At 45.3% G+C, this 24,901-nt stretch overlaps 1 protein-coding gene across 2 annotated transcripts in view; it reads left to right on the top strand.

The window, feature by feature from the left end:
* Positions 1–24,901, top strand: part of LOC123760679 (fibrinogen C domain-containing protein 1-like) — a 175,643-nt gene that overhangs the window by 98,902 nt on the left and 51,840 nt on the right. For both annotated transcript variants that reach the window (XM_069328194.1, XM_069328193.1), the window contains exons 6-7: positions 8,326–8,442; positions 24,697–24,823. In XM_069328194.1, coding sequence (XP_069184295.1) covers positions 8,326–8,442; positions 24,697–24,823 — 244 coding nt within the window. The remainder of the gene's footprint in view (positions 1–8,325; positions 8,443–24,696; positions 24,824–24,901) is intronic.

The raw sequence follows: 24,901 nt of genomic DNA, 5'->3' as shown, positions 1-24,901 counted from the left end.
TGGTTCCACATATCAACAACCCTGTTATCGAACAAGTATTTACCCAGGTCTTTGCTAAATCTAAACTTATCTAATTTAAACCCATTATTTCGTGTTCTGTCTTGTGTTGATTCTTTTAATCTGTCATCCTACGCTGGACGTGTTCTAGTGCATTAATATCCATTTCTTGTATGTTTTTATCATATCTCCTGTAGTTCTTCTGTCCTCCAAGGCTGTGAAATCTCCTTCAGTCAGCCTATTATCATAACTTAACCCTCTGAGCTCTGGCACTCTTCTAGTAGCCAACCTGCGCACTTTTTCAATTTTAGCTTTCTTTCACAAGGTATGGATTCCAAGCAGGTGTTGCATACTCCAGTACTGGTCTAACAAAAGCTGTGTAGATTGCATAGAACGAGTCCTAATTTAGGCTTCTAAACAACGTTCTAATATTTGACAGCGTTCCATATGCTGCGGTCTTGGTTATGTCTGCCTGGAGGTCTTGGTTATGTCTGCCTGGAGGTCTTGGTTGTGTCTGCCTGGAGGTCTTGGTTATGTCTGCCTGGAGGTCTTGGTTATGTCTGCCTGGAGGTCTTGGTTATGTCTGCCTGGAGGTCTTGGTTATGTCTGCCCGGAGGTCTTGGTTTTGTCTGCCCGGAGGTCTTGGTTATGTCTGACTGGAGGTGTTGGTTATGTCTGCCCGGAGGTCTTGGTTATGTCTGCCTGGAGGTCTTGGTTATGACTGCCAGGAGGTCTTGGTTATGTCTGCCCGGAGGTCTTGGTTTTGTCTGCCCGGAGGTCTTGGTTATGTCTGCCTGGAGGTGTTGGTTATGTCTGCCCGGAGGTCTTGGTTATGTCTGCCTGGAGGTCTTGGTTATGACTGCCAGGAGGTCTTGGTTATGTCTGCCCTGACCATAGAGCTTGACCTGGCTGGCGTGGTCAACCTGTCACCAGTAAACTACCAGACTGGGCTGAGATCACACCCACAGTGATCTGGACCTAGATTCAAGAAGTTCCACGTATTTCTTTGTAAGTAGGTTTGCTACGAAGGTTCCTAAGTATGCCCTAAGAAGATGCTTAGGTGCAATTCACGTAGGTCCACTAAGGAAGATATTTGGGTTCTGGGTCTGGTTCACCTGCGTGCCGATAGAGGTCACTGCTGTGTTTCGTTTGGCCAATCAGAGAGCAGGCAACATTCTTCATGGGGAGTCGACTGCTGGCAGCCGTGGAGTGAGAACGTTTACCGACCCTCCGTGGCTGTTGGAGTTGTTTGCTGTTTTGGTCGCCAGGTGGTGTGGGCGTCCCTGCCCTACCAGTTTTGTTGCCTGCCTGGCTGCGTTGACGTGGCAGTTTTGACATAGGGGGCCCTCTTCCTCCTGTCCAGCGTGTGAACTCCGTGGGCCTGGAATTCACTTGTAAGGCTGGTTATCCAACCATCGAGATGGTGATGTGTGACATGCTTCGTGTCCCGGTGGAAGCTATTTAGGGTGTGGAGCTAGTTACGGCCCATCGGGTTGTTATTAAGTTCATGAGGGAAGACGAGTACCGCGACTTCCTCCGTCGGTACGGGGGGCGTACGTTGCCGTGGCCAGACGATACCGGCTCTGTGGCGATTTCGGACCACAGTGGTGCCCTGACTTATGTCAGTCTCCATGGTGCGCCCCTGGAGTTCCCTGATGACCTCCTCCGGCGTTACTTCGGGGGTTTGGTACTGTTGTCAGCGTGCGGGTGAACATGCTCTCCTCGGGGCGGTATGCTGGGCGGCGTACAAACATTCGCACATTGGGGATGCGCCTGCGGACGGATATACCTTCTTCTGTCCGGCTTATGGGATACTACATCCAGGTGTATTATGCCCGGCAGCCTCGTACCTGTTTCCGGTGTGGCCTGTTGGGGCATCAGGCTGCCGGGTGCTCTGAGGCCCCAGCTGCTCCTGTCAACTTGTTCCACGACGAGGGTTTCCCGCCGCTCCCTCTGGAGGCTGTCTCCGGTGATGTTGATGAGGAGGTGCGCCTCCCGTTTGCTGCTGCAGCTTCCCCGTCGGCGCCTGCCGTTCCTCCGGTTGTTGCCGTCCCTCCGGTTCTTGAGGTACCGTCGGTTGTTCTGCCTAATCCTGTCGCTGTCCCAGCTGCTCCCGTGGGCCTTCCTGGAGCTCCCTGTGTGACGTCGCTGTCTTCTCCCTCGTCTTCTGATGCTGCGCCTGGCCCTGTGACTTGGGTCCCGGATGTGCTTGGTGCTGGGGTGGCTGTGGAGCCTCCTGCTGTGTGTGGCCCGGTTCCCCCTGTGGTAGAGGCTGCTGCCGTTCTGTGTCGGGCGTCGGTTCCTCCGGCTCGTGGTACCCGTGTTTCTGGGTCACTTACCGGCTCTGACGATATCCGGCCGGTGCCCACACGTTCCCGGCGTTCGTCTTCTGCTTCGGACGACGTTGGTGACTTCAGTGACTGCGGGTATTGACAGTGTGGATATGGATGCGTCGATGTCTCCGCGGTTCGTGGTGGCGGAGGTCCATGTGCCTGCTGGTGCTGGTGCCTGTGTCTCGGACGTGCCTTCGGTTCTTTCTCCGCCGGGGGACTCTCCACAGTGGGGGGGGTGGTGGTGGCTTCCGCTGCCAGGGATGGTGTGGACTCTGGTGCTGGGCGTGGCCTGGTGATGACGTTACGGAAGGATGCGCGCCGTCCGGGTTCCCTGCTGTTGTCTAGTGGTGTGCCCGGGACCGCGGGAACCCCTGTGGTGCGGGTGCGCATTGGGGCCCTGGGGGACGTGTTGCCAGCGTCTGTGATGCCGCCGGGTCACTGGTCGAAGATTGTTGAGTTACTGCTGTCTGACGGACCGGAGTGCTTTCATGGTGGGCAAGTTCCCTTCCTGTGGGGGCGAGTGGCGACTTCTCGCCTCATGAATACTACCATCTGGGTCCCCAGTTTACAGATGTTTGTTGCCCCGGTTCCGGATGTTATGGCGTCCGCGGTGGATGGATGGGACCCTTTGCAATGGGTGTTCTGGGAGGCGTTTAATGTACGGTTCCCGCGGGCCAGGTTCCCGGGCAAATATGTGCTCCGATTTCCTGTTTATTTGCTCTTTGACATGCTGTGTGCCCTTCTGGCTGTTTGTTTGCCCTGTTCTATTATGTGCTTCTGCCTCTACCTTTATGCGTTGCTTTGCCATGTGGCGAATTAGTTTCTAGTGCTTGGCGTCACTCGTTTCACGTTTTGGCTTGGCATTTCGTCTTTCCTGGCTTCGCGATTCACCCTTCATGGGTACGCCGGGGCGCATCCGATCCCACGATCGTCGTCGCCCCTAACTCAACAACAACAACAACATTCTTCATATTGAACATTTAGCGCTGGCTTATTGGAGCTCTACTGCCTCCTATTTACGTAGAATTTTCTTATAAATTTATTATATTTCGAAGTAAAACTATGTTTTTTCAACTTCTACAGCAAGCACCGACATTGTAGTAAACAAATATGTTACATTTGTTGTTTACCTACGTAATTCTAAGAGATAACTGTGTAGCTGTCCTTGCATGTTGCTCGGAAGATGCGCTGACAATTATTGTATATATTTACTGAATTTACCCAAGGGCCACTAACTATCTAGTGGCCTCGACGAGGACAGAAAGCCGGCGGCTTGTTAAAGGGCCCGCTAATTGTCTTAATGATATTTTTTAGCTGGAATTGGGCATTTACGACTTCAGCGGGTAGGCGGTTCCATGGGTTTATAGCCCTCTTGGTGGAAAAAAACATCTGTTTTCAGTCCTACTTGAGAGAACATACTCTCCAACACTATATCTGTGATTGCCCTGTTATTAGTGACTTCATACCAAAGGGTATGAGGTACTTTGAGCTCTGCAATTACTTCATACACTCAGGAATATTGGAAGATATTCTTGTGCTGCACCCAGATTTTGCCAGTGGAGGCTAATAGATCAGCCTTAAGAATTTTGTTCTCTCCTGATTCCATGTATGACTGGCCATCCTGTGAGGTGAGGATGTTGGATGAGCTTGTAGCTGGTTTTTTGATCTACACTGTGTGGTCCTTCATACAGAATAGGGAAGCAGCACATTGCTGTGTATACCTAAACATGTTAAAAAATACATTGTTTGAGAGGAGTCTTGTAGAAACTGGTAAGAGTAATTATAATATAATGTTTCCATGAATCAGTGCTTACCTCTTGTGAAAATCGTGAAAAGTTATTTCGTCAGAGTTGATTTGTTTTTTGTATTGAGGCTGGTATTTTCTACCTTGATTCCATGTATGTCTAACTATCCTGTGAGATTGGAGTAGTAGATAAACTTATAGCTAGTTTTTTATCTACACTGTGTAATATTCCATACAGAATAGGGTAGCAGCATATTGCTGTGTATGCCTAATCTAATTAATAAAAAAATCAGTAATACAGATTTTATATTATAATTTGTATTATTACAAATACTGTATCATCCTTATTGTTACGGCCCTACTGGGAAGCAACCGGGTTCTTCTCTGATGTTATTAGAGTTCGGGAATCCGGCCCCAAGTTAGTAGAGGCTTTCAAGGGGTGTGTTCCGTAACGCAAGGTAAACTAAAGGGGGAGGGATACAAATGCTCTGATTTATATATATAATTTCACCACCACCATAAATAAATATATAACAGTCACTCAGGGGGTTATAAATACACTATAATATACAGAGTTGTCTTCCTCTGAAGACACTGGATGCTCCACGGTGCGCACTTTGGGTAGCCCTGGTTCCTTCCTCCGTGGCCCACGATGAATCCTCTATGATTCTCTCAGCGAATCTACCGTGGCCACAGACCAGCCAAATCACAGTCCCACTGGGTGCTCCGTCGTGGAGGCCTTCAACCTCAAATCCAGCCTTTAGCTGGCAGGTTCCGATCAGCTCCGCTGTGTAGGCCACTCCACTACCGATACTAGGGTTGCGAGCCCTAGGCAGGAGCCTCGTGTGATCCCGCTGATCACTCTCCTCTCTAAGCACCACAGTGGCTAGTCTCTTCCACCAGCCAGCCCCGGATAAGGCGATTCCTGATACTGCCACGTCACAGGCAGGCTAACACTCAGCAGAGTTCGTCCGGGGGTGACTCACAGCTTCTTCAGAGCAAACTCATGAAGAGACCTTGGCTGCCTTGGGTAGACTGCCCCATTGTCCAATACAGCAGTCCCAGGTCGACTCTGCAATCAGACACGTCATTAATACTGGGACTAGGGAACCTCACTTACAGGCTTAGACACAAACGTCCACCTCTCTGCTCCATAGATGGTGTTGCTTTCTAAGCGCCACCTCACCAGAGGTCAGCAGCGGCTATGTTATGAGCTGATTAAGACGGGAAACCAGCACCTGTGGCCAGTATATCCCGTCCTCACTAGATGGCATTGTCCATTTGGAGGGGGTTTCGGGAGCGGACTCACAGATGGCGTTGTCGTCACTGCTCCGTGCTACGACGCTGGACTCGGGTCCATAACACTTATTAAATCACCTTAACCATGGATCATTAAGATCTCATGTTGATATGTAATAGTCATATTTCTTTTGAACTGCTAATCCATGCTAATCATTTTTTAATCATTCATTAAATTGTGCATTACGTCTCAATTTTTCACTTCCTTGGATATTCTGTACAGTACAAAAATATAGGATAAAAATAAACCAGTAATATTTCTTTCAATATATTTTTATATTTAAATAACTGCATCCATATTTTTACAGCTGACAGGATTTGTTTTACCATAGAGGAGTATAATTTGTTAAAAAAAATTGGTTTATTGTTACACACACAATGGTGCTACATAGCCTTCCCAGCTTGATGCCTTCTTTCGATACTTACTTACTGATTAATAAATAAATAATAATAAATAAATTTTATTCAGGAAAGGTACATACAGTTGATTTACAAACATGTGGGACTTATAGACAGAGCTAGTATTGTACATACAATACCTAAAGCCACTAATACTCATAGCATTTCGGGCAAGGTGTGGGGGAAAAAACACTTAGACTAAAACTTAATAGTAATCGGGATTAGGTATAAATTGTGTTGAAAGAAGGAATAAAAAAAAGGGGGGGGGGGTAACATAACACAAATCAACAATTGTAAACGTTGGTGAACAAACACCATTGTTTAAAAAATAGCAAGACATGGATTGACATTTAGGGGGTAAGGTAGGTTACATGGAGTTAATTAGGAAGTACTTGGTTTTACTCTTAAACTGGTTGAGAGAGGTACAGCCTTTGACATGATTCGGGAGGTCATTCCACATTCTGGGTCCCTTGATTTGTAGAGCACTTCTAGTTTGGTTACACACAGCCAAATTGTGTAACAGGAAGAGGTCTTCGACACAAACTTGTTCCATGCTAAATGTAGAGGAATCAGTTGAGTATTCCTCAAATAAAATAAGCTGCCTCAGCTTATAAGGTAAATAAAATAAGCATTTCTCAAATAAGTAGCTGCCTCACCTCACTGCCTTACTGCTACATACATAGCCTTCCCGGCATGGTGCCTTCTTTTGATAATTACTTGTTCAACACCCAAGTTGTGTAACAGGAAGAGGTCTTGGACCCCTACTTCCCTATCTCTTTTTTAATAGTCCATATAGTCATAATTATAGCTTTAAGTATTCAATGAATAAAGTTTCTGACATTTTCACCCTTCTCCTTACCTAACATCATTTGTGCAGCATATTTTTATTTTATGTCTCACCCAGATTTAATTTCAAAATAGAACCAAACTAAATAAATTAGAAATGGGTATGTATAGCTAAGGTACACCCTTACTACTAGGTGAACAGGGGCATTTGGTGATAGTAAATGATCCCATCGGGCAGGTCTCATCACCTTCTCTCATATTTCATGTTCACCAGTGTTTATTTACTTAATAACTACTGGTATAATATCTTGCTATTATAAAACTAATTCTACTATCACAAAATACGTATTTACTTCAAGTTTCAAGCAGAGAATGCATATATAACTAACACGAAGGACTCCTCTTCACGAGATTCACCAGCTATAATCTTTTGTTCATGTTCCAAAATCTTAAAATCGATCCCAGTGTTATGTAGTAAAGAAAAATTGAGTTATATCCAGTTTACGTAAAGCTACGAGTGGTCGACACCACACTTAGATGCAGGATCAAACTTATGAAGGTTTTTCGCCTTAGTGTAGCTACCTGAATACCGACGTAGCCGCCCCGAAGGCGCTAAGAAGGAAAACATTTGTAGCTAAGAAGAAAAACCTTCGTAAGTAACTTCATGAATCTGGCCCCTGACCTCTATTAATATCTTTGACCAACACTGTCTCCTGACAACTGACTAACAAAGCGCTAATAATTCACTCTACTCTTATGTTGGAAAGACTTCAGTAATTTATTTAACAATATACAGGTGACTCTACCAGCACCACTATCACCCACCATGGTGACACTACCAGCATCACTATCACCCACCATGGTGACACTACCAGCACCACTATAACCCACTATGGTGACACTACCAGCATCACTATCACCCACCATGGTGACACTACCAGCACCACTATAACCCACCATGGTGACACTACCAGCACCACTATCACCCACCATGGTGACACTACCAGCACCACTATCACCCACCATGGTGACTCTACCAGCACCACTATAACCCACCATGGTGACACTACCAGCACCACTATCACCCACCATGGTGACACTACCAGCACCACTATCACCCACCATGGTGACACTACCAGCACCACTATCACCCACTATGGTGACACTACCAGCACCACTATCACCCACTATGGTGACACTACCAGCACCACTATCACCCACCATGGTGACACTACCAGCACCACTATCACCCACCATGGTGACACTACCAGCACCACTATCATCCACCATGGTGACACTACCAGCACCACTATCACCCACTATGGTGACTCTACCAGCACCACTATCACCCACCATGGTGACACTACCAGCACCACTATCACCCACCATGGTGACACTACCAGCACCACTATCACCCACCATGGTGACACTACCAGCACCACTATCACCCACCATGGTGACACTACCAGCACCACTATCACCCACCATGGTGACACTACCAGCACCACTATCACCCACTATGGTGACTCTACCAGCACCACTATCACCCACCATGAGAAACACTGGATACACTACCTGGGCCCTTATGAAAATTGACCATTTCCTAAATTACTCTTAATTGTTCGAATTGAGAGGAGATAAAATTTCCGCACTTCGTCATAATTAATTTGTTAAGGAATTGTTCCTTTTAATAATATTAGCAAGTTGTTTCAGAAAGTTGTGAGGTGTTATGTGTCATTGTGAACCTAACAACCACTTGTTCTTCAGGAGGATGGACGGTGTTCCTCCAGAGAGATGAAAGAGTTGTTCCTGGGGTCAACTTCATCAGAGACTGGCAGGCCTACAAGACCAGCTTCGGTGACGCCTCCACAGAGTATTGGTTAGGTAAGTGGAAACACTGAGGCGGGTACTGGCAGCCCACCAAACATGTTCTCGTTTGCGAAATAATTAAAAAAAGACATGTGATTGTTTTACTCACGTTGTAAATAACGTTTGATACACGTGTTTAAAGAAATTGTATATACGATTATAAAACGGGACGTCATAATGTTTTAATACAAAGTGATTTAACAGTTACGATATAACGTTTTAGAGCAAAGGTTTTTTTATAACGTTGATTCTAATTACTAATTATTGTAATTATTAGGTAAAATTAACTTATTGAAACTTGGGAGAGATGTAACGGCACACAGAGAGAGAGAGAGAGAGAGAGAGAGAGAGAGAGAGAGAGAGAGAGAGAGAGAGAGAGAGAGAGAGAGAGAGAGAGAGAGAGAGAGAGAGAGAGAGAGAGAAGAGAGAGAAGAGAGAGAGAGAGAGAGAGAGAGAGAGAGAGAGAGAGAGAGAGAGAGAGAGAGAGAGAGAGAGAGAGAGAGAGAGAGAGAGAGAGAGAGAGAGAGAGAGAGAGAGAGAGAGAAGAGAGAGAGAGAGAGAGAGAGAGAGAGAGAGAGAGAGAGAGAGAGAGAGAGAGAGAGAGAGAGAGAGAGAGAGAGAGAGAGAGAGAGAGAGAGAGAGAGAGAGAGAGAGAGAGAGACAGAGAGAGAGAGAGAGAGAGAGAGAGAGAGAGAGAGAGAGAGAGAGAGAGAGAGAGAGAGAGAGAGAGAGAGAGAGAGAGAGAGAGAGAGAGAGAGAGAGAGAGAGAGAGAGAGAGAGAGAGAGAGAGAGAGAGAGAGAGAGAGAGAGAGAGAGAGAGAGAGAGAGAGAGAGAGAGAGAGAGAGAGAGAGAGAGAGAGAGAGAGAAGAGAGAGAGAGAGAGAGAGAGAGAGAGAGAGAGAGAGAGAGAGAGAGAGAGAGAGAGAGAGAGAGAGAGAGAGAGAGAGAGAGAGAGAGAGAGAGAGAGAGAGAGAGAGAGAGAGAGAAGAGAGAGAAGAGAGAGAAGAGAGAGAGAGAGAGAGAGAGAGAGAGAGAGAGAGAGAGAGAGAGAGAGAGAGAGAGAGAGAGAGAGAGAGAGAGAGAGAGAGAGAGAGAGAGAGAGAGAAGAGAGAGAGAGAGAGAGAGGGTAGAGATAAGAGACTGGAGACAAGGTGAGCGACAAGGAGAAAAAAAGAGATAAGTGAAAGAGAAGGGAAATATAGTAGTGACATAGAGCATAGAGAGAGGAGAGAGGAGAATGAAAGCGAGAGAAAATGAGAAAGATAGTGAGAAGAGACAGAAGAAAAGAGAGATGAGAGAGAGAGAGAGAGAGAGAGAGAAAGAAAATGAAAGAGAACAGGAAAAAGAAGAAAGAGAGGAGAGGCAGAAACAGAGAGACAGAGGCAGAGAGGTAGAGACAGAGGCAGAGAGGTAGAGACAGAGAGGCAGAGACAGAGAGACAGAGACAGAGAGGCAGAGACAGACAGGCAGAGACAGAGAGACAGAGACAGAGAGGCAGAGACAAAGAGGCAAAGACAGAGAGACAGAGACAGAGAGACAGAGAGGCAAAGACAGAGAGGAAGAGACAGAGGGGCAGAAACAGAGAGACAGAGACAGAGAGGCAAAGACAGAGAGGAAGAGGCAGAGACAGAGAAGCAGAAACAGAGGGCAGAGACAGAGAGCCAGAGACAGAGAGGCTGAGACATAAAGGCAGAGACAGAGAGACAGAGACAGAGAGGCAAAGAGAGAGAGACAGAGACAGAGAGGAAGAGGCAGAGAGACAGAGACAGTGAGACAGAGGGCAGAGACAGAGAGACAGAGACAGAGAGGCAGAGACAGAAAGGCAGAGACAGAGAGACAGAGACAGAGAGGCAAAGAGAGAGAGGAAGAGACAGAGAGGCGGAGACAGAGAGGCAGAGACAGTGAGAGAGAGAGGCAGAGACAGAGAGACAGAGACAGAGAGGCAGAGACAGAGGGGCAGAGACAAAGAGGCAGAGGCAGAGGCAGAGACAGAGGTAGAGACAGAGAGGCAGAGAGAGAGAGACAGAGACAGAGAAGCAGAGATGCAGAGATAGAAAGAAAGAGACAGAGAGACAGAGAGGCAGAGACAGAGGCAGAGACAGAGACAGAGGAAGAGACAGAGAGGCATAGAGAGAGAGGCCAAGACAGAGAGGCAGAGACAGAGAGAAAGAGACAGAAAGACAGAGAGGCAGAGACAAAGAGACAGAGACAGAGATTCTGAGACAGAGAGGTAGAGACAGAGAGGCAGAGACAGAGAGACAGAGACAGAAAGGCAGAGACAGAGAGGCAGAGACAGAGAGAAAGAGACAGAGAAACAGAGATGCAGAGACAGAGATGTAGAGACAGAGTGACAGAGACAGATAGGAAGAGACAGAGGCAAAGACTGAGAGGCAGAGACAGAGAGGCAGAAACCGAGAGGCAGAGACTGATAGACAGAGACAGAGTCGCAGACACAGAGAGCCAGAGACAGAGAGGTAAAGACAGAAAGGCAAAGACAGAGTGGCAGAGACAGAGAGGCAGAGACAGAGAGGTAGAGACTGAGTGACAGAGACAGAGAGACAGAGACAGAGAGGCAGAGACAGAGAGGCAGAGACAGAGAGAAAGAGACAGAGGCAGAGACAGAGAGGCAGAGACAGAGAGACAGTGACAGAAAGGCAGAGACAGAGAGATAGTGGAAGAGACAGAGGCAGAGACAAAGGCAGAGACAGAGAAGCATAGAGAGAGAGGCCGAGACAGAGAGGCAGAGACAGAGAGAAAGAGACAGAGACAGAGAGGCAGAGACAGAGAGACAGAGACAGAGAGACAGAGATGCAGAGACAGAGAGGTAAAGATAGTGACAGAGACAGAGAGAAAGAGACAGAGAGACAGAGAGAAAGAGACAGAGAGACAGAGAGGCAGATACCAAGAGACAGAGACAGAAAGGCAGAGTCAGAGAAGCAGAGACAGAGAGAAAGAGACTGAGAGGCAGAGACAGAGACACAGAGACAGAAAGGCAGAGACAGAGAGGCAGAGATAGAGAGAAAGAGACAGAGAAACAGAGATGCATAGATAGAGAGGTAGAGACAGAGTGACAGAGAGAGATAGGCAGAGACAGAGAGGCAGAGACAGAGAGGCAGAGACAGAGAGGCAGACACAGAGAGGCAGAGACAGAGAGGCAGAGACAGAGAGGCAGAGACAGAGAAAAAGAGAGAGAGAGAGGCAGAGACAGAGAGACGGAGACAGAAAGGCAGAGACAGAGATAGAGAGCAGGAGACAGAGAAACAGAGACGCAGAGATAGAGAGGTAGAGACAGAGTGACAGAGACAGATAGGCAGAGACAGAGGCAGAGTCAGAGAGGCATAGAGAGAGAGAGGCCGAGACAGAGAGGCAGAGACAGAGAGAAAGAGACAGAGAGACAGAGAGGCAGAGACAGAATGACAGAGACAGAGAGACATAGACAGAGAGACAGAGACAGAGAGGCAGAGACAGAGGGGCAGAGACAAAGAGGCAGAGACAGAGGCAGAGACAGAGGTAGAGACAGAGAGGCAGAGACAGAGAGACAGAGACAGAGAGGCAGAGATGCAGAGACAGAGAGAAAGAGACAGAGAGACAGAGAGGCAGAGAGGCAGAGACAGAGGCAGAGACAGAGAGGCAGAGACAGAGGCAGAGACAGAGAGGCATAGAGAGAGAGGCCGAGACAGAGAGGCAGAGACAGAGCGAAAGAGACAGAAAGACAGAGAGGCAGAGACAAAGAGACAGAGACAGAGAGGCAGAGATGCTGAGACAGAGAGGTAGAGACAGTGACAGAGACAGAGAGAAAGAGACAGAGAGACAGAGAGGCAGAGACAGAGACAGAAAGGCAGAGACAGAGAGGCAGAGACAGAGAGAAAGAGACAGAGAGGCAGAGACAGAGAGACAGAGACTGACAGGCAGAGACAAAGAGGCAGAGACAGAGAGAAAGAGACAGAGAAACAGAGATGCAGAGACAGAGATGTAGAGACAGAGTGACAGAGACAGATAGGAAGAGACAGAGAGGCAGAGACAGAGAGGCAGAGACCGAGAGGCAGTGACTGATAGACAGAGACAGAGAGGCAGACACAGAGAGCCAGAGGCAGAGAGGTAGAGACAGAAAGGCAAAGACAGAGAGGCAGAGACAGAGAGGCATAGACAGAGAGAAAGAGACAGAGAGACAGAGAGGCAGAGACAGAGAGACAGAGACAGAGAGACAGAGATGCAGAGACAGAGAGGTAAAGATAGTGACAGAGACAGAGAGACAGAGAGGCAGATACCAAGAGACAGAGACAGAAAGGCAGAGTCAGAGAAGCAGAGACAGAGAGAAAGAGACTGAGAGGCAGAGACAGAGACACAGAGACAGAGAGAAAGAGACAGAAAGGCAGAGACAGAGAGGCAGAGACAGAGAGGTAAAGATAGTGACAGAGACAGAGAGACAGAGAGGCAGATACCAAGAGACAGAGACAGAAAGGCAGAGTCAGAGAAGCAGAGACAGAGAGAAAGAGACAGAAAGGCAGAGACAGAGAGGCAGAGATAGAGAGAAAGAGACAGAGAAACAGAGATGCATAGATAGAGAGGTAGAGACAGAGTGACAGAGACAGATAGGCAGAGACAGAGAGGCAGAGACCGAGAGGCAGAGACAGAGAGGCAGAGACAGAGAGGCAGAGACAGAGAGACGGAGAAAGAAAGGCAGAGACAGAGAGACAGAGATAGAGAGCAGGAGACAGAGAAACAGAGATGCAGAGATAGAGAGGTAGAGACAGAGTGACAGAGACAGATAGGCAGAGACCGAGGCAGAGTCAGAGAGGCAGAGACAGAGGCAGAGACAGAGAGGCAGAGACAGAGAGACAGAGACAGAGAGGCAGAGACAGAGGGGCAGAGTCAGAGAGGCAGAGACAGAGGTAGAGACAGAGAGGCAGAGACAGAGAGGCAGAGACAGAGAGGCAGAGACAGAGAAGCAGAGATAGAGAGGCAGAGACAGAGAGGCAGAGACAGAGAAGCAGAGATAGAGAGGCAGAGACAGAGAGGTAGAGACAGAAAGGCAGAGACAGAGAGACAGAGACAGAGGCAGAGACAGAGAGGCAGAGACACAGAGGCCGAGACCGAGAGGTAGAGACTGAGAGACAGAGACAGAGAGGCAGAGACAGAGAGGCAGAGATAGAAATGCAGAGACAGAGAAGCAGAGACAAAGGCAGAGACAGAGAGGCAGAGACAGAGAGGCAGAGACCGAGAGGTAGAGACTGAGACAGATACAGAGAGGCAAAAACAGAGAGGCAGAGACAGAGAGGAAGAGAAAGAGAGGCAGAGATAGAAAGGCAGAGACAGAGTGACAGAGACAGACAGGCAAAGACAGAGAGACAGTGACAGAGAGGCAGAGAAAGAGGGGCAGAGACAGAGAGGCAGAGACAGAGGCAGAGACATAGAGGCAGAGACACAGAGGCAGAGACAGAGAGACAGTGGAGCAGAGAGAGAGGCAGTGACAGAGGCAGAGACAGAAAGGCATAAAGAAAGAGGCCGAGAAAGAGAGGCAGAGATAAAGAAAATGAGACAGAGAAACAGAGATACAGAGAGAGAGAGGCAGAGACAGTGACAGAAACAGAGAGAAAGAGACAGAGAGACAGAGAGGCAGATACAGAGAGATAGAGACAGAAAGGCAGAGCAAGAGAGGAAGAGACAGAGAGGCACATACAGAGAGGCAGAGACAGAGGCAGAGACAGAGAGGCAGAGACAGAGAAACAAAGACAGAGAGGCAAAGACAGAGGTGCAGAGACAGAGAGGCAGAGACAAAGAGAATGAGACAGAGAAACAGAGATACAGAGAGAGAGAGGCAGAGACAGTGACAGAAACCGAGAGAAAGAGACAGAGAGACAGAGAGGCAGATACAGAGAGATAGAGACAGAAAGGCAGAGCAAGAGAGGCAGAGACAGAGAGGCAGAGACAGAGAGGCAGAGACAGAGAGGCAGAGATAGAGAGGCAGAGACATAGAGACAGAAAGGCAGAGACAGAGAGGCAGTGACAGAGAGACAGTGACAAAAAGGCAGAGACAGAAAGGCAGAGACAGAGAGAAAGAGACAGAGAGACCGAGACAGAGAGGCAGTGATATAGAGGCAGAGAGAGATGCAGAGAGACAGAGAGGCAGAGACAGAGAGGCAGAGACAGAGAGGCAGAGACCGAGAGGTAGAGACTGAGACAGATACAGAGAGGCAAAGACAGAGAGGCAGAGACAGAGAGGAAGAGAAAGAGAGGCAGAGATAGAAAGGTAGAGACAGAGTGACAGAGACAGACAGGCAAAGACAGAGAGGCAGAGACAGAGAGGCAGAGACAGAGAGACAGTGACAGAGAGGCAGAGAAAGAGGGGCAGAGACAGAGAGGCAGAGACAGAGGCAGAGACATAGAGGCAGAGACAGAGAGACAGTGGAGCAGAGACAGAGGCAGTGACAGAGGCAGAGACAGAAAGGCATAAAGAAAGAGACCGAGAAAGAGAGGCAGAGACAAAGAGAATGAGACAGAGAAACAGAGATACACAGACAGAGAGGTAGAGACAGTGACAGAAACAGAGAGAAAGAGACAGAGAGACAGAGAGGCAGATACAGAGAGATAGAGACAGAAAGGCAGAGAAAGAGAGGCAGAGACAGAAAGAAAGAGACTGAGAGGCAGAGACAGAGAGCCAGAGACAGAAAGGCAAAGACAGAAAGGCAGAGACAGAGAGGAAGTGACAAAGAGGCAGAGACAGAGAGAAAGAGACAGAGAGGCAGAGACAGAGGGGCAGAGACAGAGAGGCAGAGACAGAGGCAGAGACATAGAGGCAGAGACACAGAGGCAGAGACACAGAGGCAGAGACAGAGAGACAGTGGAGCAGAGAGAGAGGCAGTGACAGAGGCAGAGACAGAAAGGCATAAAGAAAGAGGCCGAGAAAGAGAGGCAGAGATAAAGAAAATGAGACAGAGAAACAGAGATACAGAGAGAGAGAGGCAGAGACAGTGACAGAAACAGAGAGAAAGAGACAGAGAGACAGAGAGGCAGATACAGAGAGATAGAGACAGAAAGGCAGAGCAAGAGAGGAAGAGACAGAGAGGCACACACAGAGAGGCAGAGACAGAGGCAGAGACAGAGAGGCAGAGACAGAGAAACAAAGACAGAGAGGCAAAGACAGAGGTGCAGAGACAGAGAGGCAGAGACAAAGAGAATGAGACAGAGAAACAGAGATACAGAGAGAGAGAGGCAGAGACAGTGACAGAAACCGAGAGAAAGAGACAGAGAGACAGAGAGGCAGATACAGAGAGATAGAGACAGAAAGGCAGAGCAAGAGAGGCAGAGACAGAGAGGCACAGACAGAGAGGCAGAGACAGAGAGGCAGAGATAGAGAGGCAGAGACATAGAGACAGAAAGAGGCAGAGACAGAGAGGCAGTGACAGAGAGACAGTGACAAAAAGGCAGAGACAGAAAGGCAGAGACAGAGAGAAAGAGACAGAGAGACCGAGACAGAGAGGCAGTGATATAGAGGCAGAGAGAGATGCAGAGAGACAGAGAGGCAGAGACAGAGAGCAGATACAGAGAGAAAGAGACAGAGAGACAGAGAGGTAGAGACGGAGAGACAGAGACAGAGAGGCAGTGACAGAGGCAGAGACAGAGAGGCAGAGACAAAGAGGCAGAGACAGATAGAGACAGAGACAGAGACAGAGGCAGAGAAAGAGAGGCAGAGACAGAGGCAGAGACAGAAAGAGACGAGAGGCAGAGACAGAAAGAGACAGAGAGACAGAGATGCAGAGACATAGAGGCAGAGACAGAGAGGCAGAGACAGAAGCAGAGACAGAGATGCAGAGACAGAGAGGCAGAGACAGAGAGACAGAGACAGATAGGCAGAGACAGAGAGGCAGAGACAGAGGCAGAGAGACAGAGAAGCAAAGAGAGAGGCAGAGACAGAGACGCAGAGACAGAGAGTATAGTGCCATCTGTGACAGTGATGGAGGAGTATAGTACCATCTGTGATAGTGATGGTGGAGTATATTTCCATCTGTAACAGTGACAGTGGAGTATATTTCCATCAGTGACAGTGATGAACGAGTATATTACCATCTGTGATAGTGACAGAGGAGTATATTACCATCTGTGACAGTGACGGTGGAGTATATTACCATATGTGAGAGTGACGAATGAGTATATTACCATCTGTGACAGTGATGGAGGAGTATATTACCATATGTGACAGTGATGGAGGAGTATAGTATCATCTGTGACAGTGATGGATGAGTATAGTACCATCTGTGACAGTGATGGTAGAGTATATTATCATATGTGACAGTGATGGAGGAGTATAGTACCATCTGTGACAGTGATGGATGAGTATAGTACCATCTGTGACAGTGATGGTAGAGTATATTATCATCTGTGACAGTGATGGATGAGTATAGTACCATCTGTGACAGTGATGGTAGAGTATATTATCATCTGTGACAGTGATGGAGGAGTATAGTACCATCTGTGACAGTGATGGAGGAGTATAGTATCATCTGTGACAGTGATGGATGAGTATAGTACCATCTGTGACAGTGATGGTAGAGTATATTACCATATGTGAGAGTGACGAATGAGTATATTACCATCTGTGACAGTGATGGTAGAGTATATTATCATCTGTGACAGTGATGGAGGAGTATAGTACCATCTGTGACAGTGATGGTAGAGTATATTATCATCTGTGACAGTGATGGATGAGTATAGTACCATCTGTGACAGTGATGGTAGAGTATATTATCATATGTGACAGTGATGGAGGAGTATAGTACCATCTGTAACAGTGATGGTAGAGTATATTATCATCTGTGACAGTGATGGATGAGTATAGTACCATCTGTAACAGTGATGGTAGAGTATATTATCATATGTGACAGTGATGGAGGAGTATAGTACCATCTGTGACAGTGATGGTAGAGTATATTATCATCTGTGACAGTGATGGATGAGTATAGTACCATCTGTGACAGTGATGGTAGAGTATATTATCATCTGTGACAGTGATGGATGAGTATAGTACCATCTGTGACAGTGATGGTAGAGTATATTATCATATGTGACAGTGATGGAGGAGTATAGTACCATCTGTAACAGTGATGGAGGAGTATATTTTCATCTGTGACAGAGATAGTGTAGTATATTACCATCTGTGACAGTGATAGTGGAGTATATTATCATCTGTGACAGTGATGGTGGAGTATATTACCATCTGTGACAGAGATACAGGGCTATATTATCATGTGTAACAGGAACGGAGGAGTATATTACAATCTGTGACAGTGATGGTGGAGTATATTACCATCTGTGACTGTGATGGAAAAGTATATTAACGTTTGTGCCAGTGAAAGTGGAGTATATTACCATCTGTGAGAGTGATGGAGAAGTATATTAACATCTGCGACGGTGACGGAGGAGTATATTACCATCTGTGACAGTGATATGGAGTATATTACCATCTGTGACAGTGATATGGAGTATATTACCATCTGTGACAGTGATGGTGGAGTATATTACCATCTGTGCCAGGGACGGAGGGCTATATTACCATCTGTGACAGGGACGGAGTAGTATATTACAATCTGTGACAGTGATGGTGGAGTATATTACCATCTGTGACAGTAATTGAGGAGAATATTACCATCTTTGACGGTTACGAAGGAGTATATTACCATCTGTGACAGTGATTCAGGAGTATATTACCATCTGCAACAGTGATAGAGATGGATATTACCATCTGTGCCAGTGATAGTGGAGTATATTACTATCTGTGACAGTGATTGAAAAGTATATTACCATCTGTGACAGTGATGTGGAGTATACTACCATCAGTGACAATGATGGAGGAGTATATTACCATCTGTGACAATAATGGTGGAGAATATTACCATCTGTGACAGTGATGGAGGAGTATATTACAATCTGTGGCAGTGATGAAGGAGTATGTTACCATCTCTGACATTGATAGTGGAGTATATTACAATCTGTGACAGTGATGGAGGAATATTACCATCTGTGACAGTGATGGAGAAGTATATTACCATCTGTAACAGTGATAGTGGAGTATAATACTATCTGTGACAGTGACTGAGGAGTATATTACCATCTGTGACAGTGATTCAGGAGTAAATTACCATCTGTGACAGTGATGGAGTAGTATATAACCATCTGTGACAGTGATTCAGGCGCAAAATACCATCTGTGACAGTGATGGAGATGTATATTACCAAATGTGACAGTGACTGAGTAGTGTATTACCATCTGTGACAGTGATAGTCAAGTATATTACCATCTGTGACAGTGATGGAGGATTATATTACCATCGGTGACTGAGATGGGGGAGTATATTACCATCTATGACAGTGATGGAGGAGTATATAACCATCTGTGACAGAGATGGAGGAGTATATTACCATCTATGACAGTGATGGAGGAGTATATAACCATCTGTGACAGAGATGGAGGAGTATATTTCCATCTGTGAAAGTGATTGTCGAGTATATTACAATCTGTGACAGAGATGGAGGAGTATATTACCATTTGTGACATGCATTCAGGAGTATATTACCATCTGTGACAGTGATGGAGGAGTATATTACCACCTGTGACAATGATAGTCGAGTATATTACCATCTGAGACAGAGAAGGAGTAGTATATTACCATCTGTGACAGTGATGGAGGAGTATATTACCATCTGCGACAGTGATGGTGGAGAAAATTACCATCTGTGACAGTTTATGGAAGAGTATATTACCACCTGTGACAGTGATGGAGGAGTATATTACCATTTGTGACTGAGATGGAGTAGAATATTACCATCTGTGAGAGTGATGGAGGAGTATATTACCATGTGTGACAGGGACGGAGAGCTATATTACCATGTGTGACAGTGATGGAGGAATATATTACCATCTGTGACAGTGATAGAGGAGTATATTACTATCTCTGACAGTTATGGAGAAGTATATTACCGTCTGTGACAGAGATAGAGGGTATATTACCATCTGTGACAGTGATGGAGGAGAATATTACCATCTGTGACACTGATGGTGGAGAATATTACTATCTGTGACAGAGATTGAGGAGTATATTACCATCTGTGTTAGTGATGGTGGGGTATATTAACATGTGTGACAGTGATGGAGGAGTATATTTCCATCTGTATCAGTGATGAAGAAGTATATTACCATTTGTGACAGTGGTTGAGAAGTATATTTCCATCTGTTACATGGACGGAGGTTTATATTACCATCTGTGACAAGGACGAAGGGCTGTATTATTATCTGTAACATGGATGGAGAAGAATATTACCATTTGTGACCGGGACGCAAGGCTATATTACCATCTGTGACATTGATGGAGGAGTATATTACCATATGTGACAGTAATGGAGAAGTATATTACCATCTGTAACAGTGATGGGAAAGAATATTACCATCTGTGACAGAGATGGAGGAGTATTACCAACTGTGACAGTGATGGAGGAGTATATTACAATCTGTGACAGTGATGAAGAAGTATATCACCATCTGTGACAGTCACGGAGGGATATATTACCATCTGTGACAGTGATGGAAGAATATATTACCATATGTGACAGTGATGGAGAAGTATATTACCATCTGTGTCAGTGATGCTGGAGTATATTACCATCTATGACATTGATGGTGGAGTATATTACCATCAGTGACAGTGATGGAGGAATATATTACCATCTGCGACATTGACGGAGGAGTATATTACCATCTGTGACAGTGATGGAGATGTATATTAGCATCTGTGACAGTGATGGAGGAGTATAGTACCATCCGTGACAGTGATGGAGGAGTATTACCATATGTGACAGTGATGGTGGAGTATATTACCATCTGTGACAGTGATGCTGGAGTATATTACCATCTATGACATTGATGGTGGAGTATATTACCATCAGTGACAGTGATGGAGTAGTATAAAACCATATGTGACAGTGATGGTGGAGTATATTATCATCTGTGATAGTGATGGTGGAGTATATTACCATCTGTGACAGTGATGGAAGAGTATATTACAATCTGCGACAGTGATGGTGGAGAATATTACCACTTGTGACAGTGATAGTCGAGTATATTACCATCTGAGACAGAGATGGAGTAGTATATTACCATCTGTGACAGTGATGGAGGAGTATTACCATCTGTGACAGGGACGGAGGGCTATATTACCATCTGTGACAGGGACGGAGGGCTATATTACCATCTGTGACAGGGACGGAGGGCTATATTACCATCTGTGATAGGGACGGAGGGCTATATTACCATCTGTGACAGGGACGGAGGGCTATATTACCATCTGTGACAGGGACGGAGGGCTATATTACCATCTGTGACAGGGACGGAGGAATATATTACCATCTGCGACAGTGACGGAGGAGTATATTACCATCTGTGACAGTGATGGTGGAGTATAATTCCATCTGTGACAGTGATTCAGGAGTATATTACCCTCTGTGACAGTGTTGGAGATGTATATTACCATCTGTGACAGTGATGCTGGAGTATATTTCCATCTATGACATTGATGGTGGAGTATATTACCATCAGTGACAGTGATGGAGGAGTATATTACCATCTGTGACAGTGATGTATAGTATATTACCATCTGTGACAGTGATGTATAGTATATTACCATCTATGACAGTGATGGAGGAATATATTACCATCTGTGACATTGACTGAGGAGTATATTACCATCTGTGACATCGACTGAGGAGTATATTACCATCCGTGGCAGTGATGGAGGAGTATATTACCATCCGTGGCAGTGATGGAGGAGTATATTACCATCCGTGGCAGTGATGGAGGAGTATCACAGTAGCAAACGAGGATCCAGCTGACCCTTCACATGTTGACTTTGTGGAAAGTTATAAACAAAATTAAAGGGTAATAGAGAAATTGAATGAAGTATAGACTTGTGAATATCTCACCGCTCTGAGAGAATACCATTATTGAGCTACGAGCCCTAATAATAAAGTTCAACTGAAATCAGGAGATCTAGTCCTAGTCGACAGTGATGGACCCAGGTCAGATTGGCCTATAGGCTTGATTGTCGATGTTCACCCAGATCGCCAAGGTACCCTGCGAATAGTAAATGTTCTGTGTCGAGGCACTACTACCTTGAAAACATTGGAAAAGTTGGTAACTCTAGAATTAGCTGAATATGAATGTTCAACCGAGTCAGCTTTACCATAAGTTTCAGAAGACAGTGGTACTGTTCAACAGAGCACACGACCATCTAGAGTCGCTGCTCGGCAATGTAAATTGAAGCTTCAACAATACTTTAATTCTGACTAAATGCAGTCTACTTATCATTCGAATTTAAGTCGATCGTGATCATACGGTGATGGGTTCATGTCCAGTAACTAAACAGTTACAAGTCACTATGACCATAGACAATGACCGTACTGTGGATTCGAAGTCGTCTTGATCTTGAATGACATAATAAACTTAAGATTTATAATTTATTTTCATGTGTAGCCTTGTGGAACACAGCCTAACACAGCCTATACATTAATACCATCTATTCTTGAATATTTCTGAGTTAACAGAATCATTCTGTGACTGAGTAATTTAACCCTTACACGTCATAACGACACAAGTCATAGATCTACTGAAGATTTAGAAAGTTCTTGTTTTTAGATGATGTAACACTTTAATGATGTTACATTTAATATATGTTCCCCATAAAGACTTAGAGTCTTATCTGTTATAACAGATTCGGGACATCCGTTATGTGCGTACTAACATACTAACCTATTAACTTTATAATATAATTTCAGGGCAGGGATAGGTACGTCAGTACTCAACAGTGAACTGCGACCTGAAATTCCTCCCTCTTCCCCCGGAGTTATGTTGGAAATAACCAACATTTTCTCCTCATTTAGTTACTAACATTACTAATTCGTAGAATTAATACAATTAATGTTTTCTATTGCGAGGCAATATTCTGCCAGATCCTTCCTAGTCATCATGACACCGTGAGTAAGCCTCAGGTTGAAACATGAAATATTCCACATTTTGTTGGATTTTACCGAGTCCAGTTATTTGCTTTTTCTTTCTAAGTATAATATTTTATGAAAGAATCTGATTATTTCACGTACTATGGCGTACTGAACTCGATCATTTAATCAGATTGATTATCCCAGTAAATATCACTGTGACGTAAAATAATTTTACGTCGACCCTTCTCGTTTATTTCGTGCAGGTTTAATTAAACCTATTGCCCTGCGAGAAGTGGTATTATGATCTAATATATTTATTCATGACATAAGTATTTGTCTTGATTCCTTACTTCCCTAATTAATTACAAGGAAATAAAATACTTTACGCTCGAGAATACTTTGGAGCGTTCTGAGCATGCGTATCCGAGCGAGAGGGAAGAGGAGAGACGCGTCCACATTGAATAGCGGGCGACGGCAGCCATCTTGCTGAGAGAAAGATGCATTGTGTTGAGAGCACCCACTGCAACGACTCGTAATTACGTCATCCTTGCTATAACAGGTATCAGAGTTCGAGATGTTCGAGACAGAGAGTCTCTGTCTACAGTCAACACAAGTACCGGCGAGTGTAATGTTTCAACTTCCTACTGATTTTGTAGTTAAGTGCACTTTTTAACATTCAGTTGTAGGTTGCTCGTCGTGACGAAGCGTGATAACACCAACTACAAAATTAGTTTAAATTTCGCCTGTAATCCTACTTGCCATCATGAATAGTGGCATATCAATTTAATTTAGGCGTATTTTACATTCTAACTGTAATTCCAGCGTGGATCGTGAGAACAAGTGGAGAGATAGTCTTCCGCTCCACGCGGCTTTCATTGTCACGTGTTCCGAACAGTAGCCTCGGCAATGGGTTTATGTCTACGAGCATATGAGTGTGAAAGCATGTTGTGAAATCTTCTTTACAGCTAAGCGGCTCTTATTATTTTATCGTAGATAATTTTGTCACATTATTAATTGCCTTATTTCTATGATTTATTATCTATACATGTACTATTCATTCAATATGAATGTATATAATATTTCACGGTGTAATTAGATAAATTTACGTTCATTCATTTTACAACTATTTACTTAACTAATATTCAAAATTACTTTAACTTAAAACTAGCATTAAAATAATATTAGGGATATATTTATCTTTTAGTATGTAACGCCCAGATTTGTGTGTTAGGTAAGCTCAATAATTAATTATAACTACAGTCCATTCAATGCTCTCTTAATATTTCATTTATTTAATCTAGATCCATATGACACTGATTCCTGAGTACTTTTAATATTAATTTATTTTTCCTCTTTTTTGTATAAAAAGAGGTGGTTCTTAGAAGCTATCGTTATATTCAATTTACATGATTATTATTAATATTTAGAGCTAGACTTTCCCACATAAATTTCTTCCCAGTGAATACATATCTTAAATTTGATCAAGTCAAGTCTATGATTGCGAAGGGACGAAGGTCTATATTACTATCTGTGACAGTGACAGAGACAGAGGTCTATATTACTATCTGTGACAGTGACAGAGGTCTATATTACTATCTGTGACAGTGACAGAGGTCTATATTACTATCTGTGACAGTGACAGAGGTCTATATTACTATCTGTGACAGTGACAGAGGTCTATATTACTATCTGTGACAGTGACAGAGGTCTATATTACTATCTGTGACAGTGACAGAGGTCTATATTACTATCTGTGACAGGGACGGTGGACTATATTACCATCTGTGACAGGGACGGTGGACTATATTACCATCTGTGACAGGGACGGAGGGCTATATTACCATCTGTGACAGGGACAGAGGACTATATTACCATCTGTGACAGGGACAGAGGACTATATTACCATCTGTGACAGGGACAGAGGACTATATTACCATCTGTGACAGGGATGGTGGACTATATTACCATCTGTGACAGGGACGGAGGGCTATATTACCATCTGTGACAGGGACAGAGGTCTATATTACCATCTGTGACAGGGACGGAGGACTATATTACCATCTGTGACAGGGACAGAGGACTATATTACCATCTGTGACAGGGACGGAGGACTATATTACCATCTGTGACAGGGACGGTGGACTATATTACCATCTGTGACAGGGACGGAGGGCTATATTACCATCTGTGACAGGGACAGAGGTCTATATTACCATCTGTGACAGGGACGGAGGACTATATTACCATCTGTGACAGGGACGGAGGGCTATATTACCATCTGTGACAGGGACGGAGGCGGTGCACCAGCTGACGCAGTCCTCGCCCCAGACAGTGCGTCTGGCCGCCACCAACAAGCAGGATGATCACCGCTGGGCGCTCTGGTCCACCTTCAGCGTCGCCAGCGAGAGTACCGGGTGAGTCTGGCTCCTTCCCTCTGTTGTTACTGTTGCTGCTGTTGTTACTGTTGTTGCTATGTTACTGTTGCTGCTGTT

This window comes from Procambarus clarkii, chromosome 21 (genome assembly GCF_040958095.1).
Source record: "Procambarus clarkii isolate CNS0578487 chromosome 21, FALCON_Pclarkii_2.0, whole genome shotgun sequence".
NCBI classification, from domain to species: Eukaryota; Metazoa; Arthropoda; class Malacostraca; order Decapoda; family Cambaridae; genus Procambarus; species Procambarus clarkii.
This window is presented reverse-complemented; position numbering and strand designations above follow the sequence as displayed.